The sequence below is a fragment of the Lathyrus oleraceus genome, chromosome 6 (assembly GCF_024323335.1).
Source record: "Lathyrus oleraceus cultivar Zhongwan6 chromosome 6, CAAS_Psat_ZW6_1.0, whole genome shotgun sequence".
In the NCBI taxonomy this organism is placed as follows: Eukaryota; Viridiplantae; Streptophyta; class Magnoliopsida; order Fabales; family Fabaceae; genus Lathyrus; species Lathyrus oleraceus.
The window spans coordinates 384,975,889-384,987,292 of record NC_066584.1 but is presented as its reverse complement, the minus strand read 5'-3'; the positions used below and the strand labels follow the sequence as shown (position 1 = coordinate 384,987,292).

At 33.9% G+C, this 11,404-nt stretch overlaps 1 protein-coding gene across 1 annotated transcript; it reads left to right on the top strand.

Annotated features, from left to right (window-relative positions):
- Positions 1-6,391: 6,391 nt before the first annotated feature.
- LOC127093264 (GABA transporter 1) lies at positions 6,392-8,771 on the top strand. Its single transcript, XM_051032175.1, has 7 exons — positions 6,392-6,838; positions 6,919-7,149; positions 7,312-7,409; positions 7,498-7,684; positions 7,782-7,912; positions 8,002-8,235; positions 8,329-8,771. Exons 1-7 carry the CDS (start codon positions 6,655-6,657, stop codon positions 8,707-8,709), a joined length of 1,446 nt encoding a protein of 481 aa, XP_050888132.1. The 5' UTR covers positions 6,392-6,654; the 3' UTR covers positions 8,710-8,771.
- The last annotated feature ends 2,633 nt before the right edge of the window (positions 8,772-11,404 follow it).

Sequence of the window (11,404 nt, the reverse complement as noted above, 5' to 3'; positions counted from 1 at the left end):
AAATTCCCTGTTAGGAATCTCCAAAGTCTTTGATCGGGTGAATTTCTTGTGAGAAATCTCCAGAAATGTCATATGTATTCTAAATTGTCAGGTCATATTTGAACCTGTGGATATACTTTCTTTGAATATTATGTTGTTTAGGTCATGTATGAACCTATTGTTTGACATTCCTATATATGTTTTTCAGTGTTGTCAGGTCATGTATGAACATATTGTTGAAGTTTTCTTTGGGTTTTCTAGTGTTGTCAGGTCACATATGAATATGTTGTTAAAATCTCTATGAAACCTCCAGAATTGTCAGGTCATGCATGAACCTATGGATATACTTTCTTTGAATTTCCCAGTGTCGTCAAGTCATGTATGAACCTGTTAATTAAACTCTCTTTAATTATTTCTAAGTATTGTCAAGTCATGTCTGAACCGTGGGTGAAACTTTCTTTGAATATCCCAATGTTGAGGTCGTGTATGAACCTATTGATTAAAGTTTCCTTGATTTTCTAGTATTGTTAGGTCATGTCTGAGCCTGTTGTTGAAACAATTTGAATTTTTCAATGTTGTCGGGTCATGTATGAGCCTGTTGATGGAACTTTGTTTGTATATTTTCCAGTGTTGTCAGGCCATGTTTGAACCTGTTGATAGAACCTTTTGATATCCCTTAGCATTGTCAGATCATGTTTGAACCTGTTATTGAAACTCTTTAAATATTCCAATGGTCGGGCCATGTATGAACCTATTAATGAAATTCTTTGATTTTTCTAGTGTTGTCAGGTCATGTATGAACCGGTTGACTTAACTTTCCTTGATATTCAGTCTGTCATCAGATCATGTTTGAATTTGTTGTTCAAACCTTCTTTGTATATTCCCTAATGATGTTAGGTCATGTTTGAACCTGTGAATTGAGCACTCTTTGAATAGTCAAGTGTTGTCAGATCATGTTTGAACCTGTTGTTGAATTCATGGAATATTCTGGTGTCTTTTAGGTCATGTACGAACCTGTTGTTAAAATCTCTTTGCATATTCCTCAATTACCTTTCCTTTAGCATGCTTGTTATCCCCAACAAGTTTTCACCTTCATTTTTGTTTCCTATGGACCACCGTTATAACATGTCTCCATCATTCCCCATATGTTCATTTGTCATTCTTCATCCATCACAAAATTTAGGGTTCATCTCATATCATATCCCTAGCAAATCAAAATAATAAATTTCTTCATGCATTCATAGCATTTCATATTATCTGTATTTAGGGACAAAATTAAGGTCTTTTTAGTATTTAACTATCTCCCACCACGATCATATGAAGATTAACATTCTTCATATTCTCTGGTTGAAGATACTTAAATAGGGGCAACTGTCATACCCCAATTTTGCCCCTCATTCAATTAATCAATATAGTCATTTTGACTTCTGCTTCATTTACACATCCTAGCATGTATTTCATATTGCACAATGCCTAAAATGTCGACCAAAATAAAATTTCGTATTTACAGACAGACCGGTCGAACTGATCATTAAATGTACGTAAAATTATCGGGCTAAATTTTTTAAGATCGATCTTGCATACGACAATTTTATTAATCTACGGTTCGCGTAGTTTAACCTAGCATGCTCGTTTTAATTTTTCGACTACTTTTTTCCGGTCGCATTTTGGTCAGTCTGAGTCCTAATTACCGGTCAAATTTTATTTCAAAATTGGTTCAAACGCTATATATTTCCGAGAAGTTTATTTCGCGTTGATCATTTCGGTGTAGTCAATTTAATTTTTCGAGCATTTTCGTGCCCGGATTTTATTCATCTTGAGTTATTTTATTTTTATTTCTTTGTCAAAAAGTTCATAATAATTAATTAGAATTTTTTAAGTTTTGGTTTCGATATAACTTTATTTATTTATATTAGTATTATTTTTATTTAATCTAATTTGTTTACAACTATTTTTATACTAACAACACTCTAAAGGGCATTGTTGGTATTAAATAAAATTGCAACCCTAAAACTCATGCTATATATTGCTTCATTGGCAAATGTAAGAGGAGACCAATCAATCCAATACACCAATAACAGTCGCCTACTCCTTGTACGCACATCTCTCTCAATTTCAAAATAATACATAGAAAAAAGGGTGATACTTTGGTTTCACATTCAGTACATCAAAATCATTCATTTGTCTTCTTCATCCAATAAACACATTCATATCTCCTCTCAGTAAAAAAAATTCAAATAAAAAGTTGATGAGTGGGTAGAAAAGTAAAAATGCATGGAAAATTATTCTTGTCATTATTTTGGAACACAATATATTCACTTCTTTTTCTCTTTCTTTGATAACCTTCATTTTGTATCTTTTCATTGATATAAATAAAAATATATAGTAAAAGTAGAACAAGAGAAGAATAAATTCTTCTTTTTGGAAACAAATCTGATTTCTCTCTTTATCCACACTTGCAAACTATTTTTCCTCTCCCTCTCCCTCTCACATAACTCTCATAATTATTACTTTTTCATCTACACTCACACAAAACTTTTATTCATCTTCTTTCCACTAACACATAACACTACCATTAATCTATACACATAGTAAAAAAAAAATCCATGTCCATACCAGATCACTCTCAATTGCAATTGTCACCATAAACCATTTTCTATCAAGCTACAAAACATAACCTTCATTTTTACACTAAAAAAACACATCATTTAACACAACAACAAAGCCACAAATAAATCAATAAACAAGCGGAAAGGTAGATTCAAAGAAAAGAAAAGGAGATTTTGGATCCACTCCGACACCACCAAGGAACTTCGTTTTGCACCACCGGTAGCTCTTCACTTTTCTTTTCTCTTCTGTTTTTATTATGACTTATTTTTTATTTGTGAGATTTTGATTATTTATGTTGTGGTTTTGCTTGCTTTGTGTTTAAGAAGGATTTGATTTGTGTTTGTAAACATGAGAGAAAGTGATTGAAAGATGAAATCGAGAGAAAGTAAGAGTAAGAACGAGAGAGAAGAACCGTTGAGGTTGGGGGCGCGCCGGCGCCGGCCGTTCGATCGCCCTTTGCTCAGGAAACTGATTGTGAGAGGAAGAAGATGAACATTAAAACTCTTTTCCAAATAAACTACGAAAGAAGAGGACTGTTGGAATCCAGCATTCCGGTGGGAACCCTCGAATGATCAATCCCGAGCCACTCGTTTTGGGTTAACCGTTCATTCTTTTCTTTCATTTCTTAAACCACTTTCATTAATTTGGAAAAATAAGAGCCGTTGGGATCAAGCATTCTGGCGCAACTCTTTGAACAATTGATTCTATTCAAGTGTTCGTTGTCCATCAAACAATTTTCTTAAATAATTCGAATGAAAAAGGACCGTTGGAATCCAGTATTCTGGTGGAACCCCGATTGATTGATCCCGAGACTTGCGTCTCGTTCTCATCGAGCATTCATCATTCATTTAAAATACATTCAACCAATCAAACTATTTTCTCGTCGTCGTGCGATTAATCTTCAAAACCTTTTCATAAATGAAAGACATCTTGTTTTAAGATGATGCAAAGCAATGCTTCATCCATAATTGTTGAGTTGAGATAAGTGGTGTTTTTCCGAATGTTGATTTGTAAATCCATTCGATGTGATGTATACGTCTGCTCCTCATCTGTTTTGGGTAAAACAATGTTTTTCGTCGATTAATACAAGATAGCTTTCGCTAAAATCGACCAACAAACAAACATTTTCTACCCAGAACTACGTAAGTCTTGAATTCTCTATTGCACCCGGAGATACGTAGGAGCAGGATTGCGAAATCTTGTCAGACCCATTATTAAAAAATTTAGGTTTAGTTCCTTTTCTGCCCCCTAATAATAAAAACTTTTTTAGGTCCTCTATCATAAAATTCAAAAACATTTCTCTTCTCCCTCCTTCCCTATCCCAAATAAGTAGAAGATTAGAAACTAACAACATGCTAACATTCATCGAAACTAACTAAATGGTTCCCGTTGAGTACAACGGACGTGAGGGGTGCTAATACCTTCCCCTTGCGTAACCGACTCCCGAACCCAGATATTGGTTGCGATGACCATATCTTATCCTTTCTTTTAGGGATTTTATCAATATTTTCCCTTTCCCTCTTTGGGAATAAATAAAGTTCGGTGGCGACTCTGTTCAGTCCATCCCGCGAGCATGCGATTGCGCATCGCGAGCGTCGTGTTCTCATTTTTTGAGGTGCGACACATGGTAACTATTACTACAAGGCCATGCCTTTTAGGCTCAAGAACGCAGGTGTTACGTATCGAAGACTCATGGATGTGGTGTTCGCAAAACAAATAGGGAAACCTCTGGAGGTTTATATTGACGATGTGATAGTGAAGATTTCAGAAGGGGTGAGCCATGTGACAAATTTGCAAGATGTCCTAGAGTTAATTAGGAATTAGAACATACACTCGAATCCTTCCAAATGTTCATTTGGCATGCAAACAAACAAATTCCTTGGTTTCATGTTGACCAAAAGAGACATAAAGGTGAACCCAAATAAGTGTCAAGCCATCATTGATATAAGGAGTTCCTCCAACATGAAGGAGGTTCAACAACTAACGGGGAATATATCCTCCATATCTCATTTTCTTTCCTGTACAGGTGACAAGTTTTCCACTTCTTTGCCACAATGAAAAAAAAGGAGAGGTTCAAATGGACGAGCAAATTCCATGGGTGTTCTCAAACTTAAAGGAATTCCTAGCATAACGACCCATCTTAACGCGCCCAATAACATGTTCGTCTTTGTACCTTTGTTTATCTTTTACTGAACAAGCAATGGGCTCAGTACTCGTTCAGGATACAAATGAAGTGGATCGGGCCTATATATTTCATGAGTAAGGTGTTCAAGGGTGTTGAGGCTCGGCATTAGAATATTGAAAGATTCACATTGGCAGTGGTGGAGACTGCGAGGAAGCTTATGCCTTTTTTCCAAGGACATCGGGTAATAGTAAAGACAAACTATCTCATTCTCTACGTCCTCAAGAAACCAGGTCTAGCATGAAGAATGGTGTCTTGGGTTGTCGAGTTGTCAGAGTACGACATCCAATCCATACTCATAGGAAGCATCAAATAACAAGTATTGGCGTATTTTTTTTTGTCAAAGTTCAGTTCGTCAATAGGTGAGGAAACTCCACCCACCTAGACGTTGTCGGTAGATGGTGCCTTCAACTTGAAGGGAAGCGGCACAAAAAATAGTGCTATAAGGACCAGGCAATGTGTTAATCGAGTAGTCGCTAAAATTCGAGTTCAAAGGAAGCAATAATCAAGTCGAATATGAAGCTCGTTAGCATGGTTTTCGCTATAGAGGCAGGCGCGTCGACTCTGAAAACCAAGAGTGATTCCTAGATGGTAGCAAAATAGGTTGCCGATGAATATCAGACAAATGAGCCCCGACTCATCAGTATCTGAAGAAGGTATGTGATCTTTCTGAGTGCTTCAAAACTTTAGAGATAGAGCATGTGCCCAGGGAGCAGAATTTTATGGCGAACTTCATATCTAAGCTCGCCATCTCGAAGAGAACGAGGTACAATTGCACGGTAATTCAGGACACACTCATAATTCCTAATATCGTGGCAGGTGAGACCAACATTGTCGAAGTCTCCCAATGATCTAGTTAGATGATACCTATAATACACTATTTGCAATATGACGAATTACCATAAGATGAATTGGAGGTAAAAAAATCCACAAATGCGTGACAAAGTGCGTTCGGGTGGCGGGAAGGCTCTATATAATGGAAAGAGTTAACATAAACGATCAAATTAACAAACGGAATAACTTTATAGGATTAAAAAGTAATATTTATTAGATAATGGCTAAAATGAAACTTCAAATTTATCTCAAAACTAATTAATCTTATAAAAAATTATGTATAGCTTAAGCAAACCTTAACTCAAAATACAAATATTCAAAACAACCAAATTAAGAAAAACATTCTTGAACATGTGATACACATTATTTTATACAATCCAAAACTTGTTGAACTCTCAAAATCAAATCCATAAGTATATATTTTCTATACATATTTTTCTTTTCTCTACACATCTCTAATCTTCATATCAACGACTTGTGTTTGACAACATGCAAGGGGTCAATGTGCGTAACACACTACAACACCACTTCACCCCCCAAAGAAAAAGACTATAAAACCATCATAGTATCTGTATCTAGGAAGTCATGGAATGTGAACAGCCTGGATCTAGTCAACATTTTTATTCTCCAAAAATGACATACATAGTATTTAGCATATGATTTTTTTATTATATCATATAGCTGATTTAATTGACTTTTATATTCACAATGTGACAATTCCCCTTAGCCACCTTCAATACTTTATACTTTTATATATACCCCACCTCACAATACCATAAAATAAAATAAAGACTATATTAATATCTTGATATATACTAATAATGATGCAAGTTGTTAAGCATGTCCAAAAGAGTTTCCAACATATAGTAATTCTGGTTCTTTTCTTTGACCATTATCATTCAAACATGTTTCTACATCTAAACTAATTTAAGTCTTTTTCAACATTTATGTCAATTTGAATCTATTTTTCTTGTTTGATTTGTGTATAAGATAAGATATTTTTCTGTTATATCATAATTATTATTAGCTAGATAGATCAAGGTATACTTATGAATTATAATAATAGTAGTATCACAGAGAAATTAAATCAGCAAGAAATTGACATGGGAACTGCTGCTCAAAGTTCTTCAGAAATCTATACAAGTGATAGTGAAAAGGGTTTTGCAATTGATCATCACTCTTCTACTTCACCTGAATTAGATGCAGGAGCAAAGTTTGTTCTTGTATCTCATGGTTAGTAGTATTCAATTGTTCTTATTAAACTATAGTATGTTATTGTTGTTGATTAATTTAGTATATGGTTGTGTTTGTAGGATCATGGTTACACTGTGGTTATCATTTGACAACATCTATTGTTGGACCTGTGATTCTTACACTTCCATTTACATTCACTCTTCTGGGTTGGTTTGGAGGAATGATTTGGTTGATTCTGGCAGGAGTTATCACATTCTACTCGTATAATCTTTTGTCTCTTGTCTTAGAACATCATGCTCAGCTCGGTCGTCGCCAGCTTAGATTTCGAGATATGGCTAGAGATATTTTAGGTTAATTTCTATCTTCAATTTCATTTACTACTTTTCTTTTGTTCTTATCATTCATTAGATCACCACCGAGGTCTAGCGCAAGTGGTCGATGACACAGACACAGACACGTCTGGTTTCAGAGGTGTTGAAAGACTCATAATTTGGTTGAAAATGTTGTTGCAGGACCTAGATGGGCAAAATACTATATAGGCCCTCTTCAATTTATCATATGCTTTGGGACAGTGATTGGTGGTCCTCTTGTTGGAGGGAAGAGTCTCAAGGTAGTAACATAAAAAGGGTCATTTCAATTTTCCCTTTTATGGCTTTTATGAATTTTTCAAATTTTTCATCTTTTTCTTCTTCTTGCAGTTCATTTACCAACTCTACCATCCAGAAGGGGCAATGAAGCTTTACCAATTCATTATCATATGTGGAGTTGTAACAATGGTTTTGGCTCAACTTCCTTCTTTTCATTCCTTGAGACACATTAATCTGATTTCTCTGATTCTCTGTGTGACTTACGCGACGTGCCTAACGGTCGGTTCGATATACGTCGGTAAGGAAAAGAAAACATAGTGAAATTGACAATGTATGACAGAAACCTGTTATTTGATTCATTCAACTGATAGTCTTTATTGCGTGATCCAATGCAGGTCGCTCGAAAGACGCGCCGCCGAGACACTATTCTATAAAAGGCTCTCATACAGATAAACTCTTTGGTGTCTTCAATGGTATTTCAATCATCGCTACAACATACGCTAGTGGAATCATTCCAGAAATTCAGGTTAGTTTAGCATCTTGTTAGTCTTTTTCGGAGATTTTTGCCTCTTCCAAAAGCGAAACCAGACATAACATCCATAATCGATTTTGTAGGCAACTTTGGCACCTCCTGTGAAAGGAAAAATGTTCAAAGGACTATGTGTGTGTTATTCTGTTATAGTAGCTACCTATTTCAGTGTAGCTATTTCTGGTTATTGGGCATTTGGAAATGCAGCTGGTGCAACAGTTCTTGCTAACTACATTGGAGAAACAAAGCTATTATTACCAAAATGGTTTTTCTTGATGACGAATATACTCATCCTTCTTCAAGTGTTCGGATTGACTGCGGTAAGAACATCTGAACGTCGCAGTTTGTTATTCGTTTTTCTGTTATTTCTGTATAATCTTGATGAATAAAAATATAACTTGGTTATGTTACAGGTATATTTGCAACCAACAAATGAACTATTTGAAACGATTTTCGGAGATCCGAAAAAAGGACAGTTTTCGATGCGAAATGTTGTGCCGAGGATACTGTCTAGGTCGATATCAGTAGCAGCAGCCACAGTTTTCGCAGCTATGTTGCCATTCTTTCCGGACATAATGGCATTGTTTGGAGCATTTGCATTCATTCCTCTTGATTTCATTTTGCCTATGGTTTTTTTCAATATAACTTTCAAGCCTTCCAAGCAAAGCATGATATTTTGGGTGAATACATTGATTGGAGGAGGATCATCCATTTTAGTTGTGATAGGAGGAATAGCATCAATTAGACAAATAGTTCTTGATGCCAAAACATATAGTTTATTTTCTGATTCTTGAATATGTATAAAAATATAATTGCAATATAGCCAGAGACAATACACAATTCATTTTTAAGCTTACTTTTATATTCTATTATGTTCCCTAGTTTGATATTTATATTTGTGTGTGTTTGAAATAACAGCGAGTTTGACAAAATCACGATGACATTAATATTTTATTAATGTTTAATCGGATTATCAAAGTGTTTTTGATTATGTATTGCGTGAAGTATGAATTCCGTATTTATTCACGGTGTGATGGTGTGATTTGGACGGTTTTTAAGATAAAAATCATCTGAACCGTAAGAGAAAAAAAGCATGATGTTCGGTTTGGTTCGGGGTTGACTTTTAAAAATGAAACAGAACCAAACCAATGTGGTTTGGATTAGTTCAATTTGTTCGCCTTTTATAAGATTTTATTGAGTCGTACGTACACTTCCAGAGAACAACATAACTTTGTTTAGTCATTCATATATTATCAAATAACATCAAAATTTATACTCCCTCCGTTCCTTTATAAGTGTCATTTTCTTGAAAAAAATTTGTTTCTTTTTAATTGTCACTTGCAAAGTTCAAGGTAGTATTAATTACAATTTTGTCAAAATTACCCTAGATAATGATTGCAGAGAAAAAAAAAGTAAAGTGAATGTAATAAATAATTAAGGGTATTATAGGTAAAAGAAGAATTATTGTTTGAAAAATAACAATAATGATTAGCTTCCTTGGTATGTGTAAAAAGTCAAAAAATGACACTTAAAAAGGAACGGAGGGAGTAATATTTAGACAAAAACTTTTTATTCAAAATACAAAAATCAGATTAGACAAAAATGGAATAAAAAATATAAAATAATAGCATAAAACAATATTAAAGACATTATAATAAAACATAAAAAATATATTAGACGAGAGATTAGAGAAAATGAAAAATAAATAACATAAGAGATGCGAGATTAGAGAAGAAATGTGCGATAAAAATGTAAAATTGAAAAAGAAAACAATAATATAAAAATGAGAAGATGAAAAATAAAGAACATAAGATATGAAAGATTATAGTAGAAGAGGCGAGACTTACATGACAAAGAAGATTAGAAGAATGCACAATATTACTAAGAGAGATTTGAGAAGGTTGAAACTGAAATTTTAAATGTGAGTAAGAGAAAATCGTTTGTAATTGTAAGGTTAAGGCATAATATGTTTGGGTTTTGGATTGAATGTGAAATAAGTGAAGTTTGAGTTGTAACATAATGCAACCTGATTTTGTTTAGTTTGGTTTCTAAAATAGAAACCGCAAATCAAACTGAACCAAGCGGTTTTGTTAAAAAGTTGTTCAAACACTTTCGAACCAAATACGATTTTTTGTGATTTCGACTTAGTTTGGTTTGGTTTGTGATTTTCTGTTAGATCTTGTGTTGGGGATCTGCTGCAAAACTTGAATAAGAAGAAGATGAAGATGTTATGATGAAAGTTGCACAAAATAAATTCCAAAGTGTGTGTTTACACTAAGCTTTAGGTTTGATTTGTCCCCACCAATTTAGACAAATTAGATGCAAATGGATAAACCGGCGATTCTCCTTCAGGATACTTTGGAAAACTTAACATGAATCGTACATTCACATTAAGCATATCAATCAACGATATTTTACAGAATAAAGTTCATTCACTGATTCTCGCGCACATGACTTAGATATAATTTTTGGCACTTGAAATTAGTAATTGTTCGTGTCTTTTTATGCATAACAAGTATCTCTATTTATAAAAAAACTTGTATCAATTGATGGGGAGAAACAAGATTTGAATGGTTTCAATATGGTCATTCGTGAACAATTATCTATCAATAACATTATATTGTTCCACAAAATGTTGTGATAGTATAGTGGTAATAGATACGACTCAGGGTCCCTCCTAATCAAGAGGTCTCAAGTTCAATTTCTGACAGGTTTTTGACCATTCATTTTGTTATTTTAACAAACAAATCCAAAAATAATATTAAAATAAATGGCCAAAATTTGAACGTGTCAGAACATGAACTTAAGACCTCTTGGGTAGGATGGGGCTCTGAGTCGCATCTATTACCAATAGATTATCACAACATTTTATAGAACAATATACTGTTATTGATAAATAACCGTTCTCGAATGACCATATTGAAATCATTCAAATCTTATTTCTCCCCATCAATTGGTATAAGTTTTTCTATGTGGTGTAGTGGTTGAGAATCTTGATATTAGCAAGGTATACTATATCAGAAATACACCCATAATTATGCATTCCAGCAAATATATATTATATATTTATTAAGAGAAAAATCTCATCATAAGAGAAAAACCTCATCCTACCATATTTATTCTTATGGTCCTAGTACTTTTACTCCTTGTGATGTATTTATTGTGAAGTATTTCAATCACTTTAATATTGTACTTTCATGATTGAACTCAAGACTTAATGTTAATCAAGTGTGAGTTGAGTTTCCATTATTCGATGACTAATTGATATGAGCTTCTTCCACATCCCTAATGATGTCTTCATTGTCTTTAATTATATCCAAAGACATCATATATTTGTCAATCCTTTCGTCAAAGAATTTCAAAATTTCCCAAAGTTTAATAAATTTCAAATGTTCAATTTTTCAACTAATCAATATAATTACTTTATGTATTCTTAATAGTATTTACCACCTAACAACAAACCATGACACTTTTGTCATATTATTATCA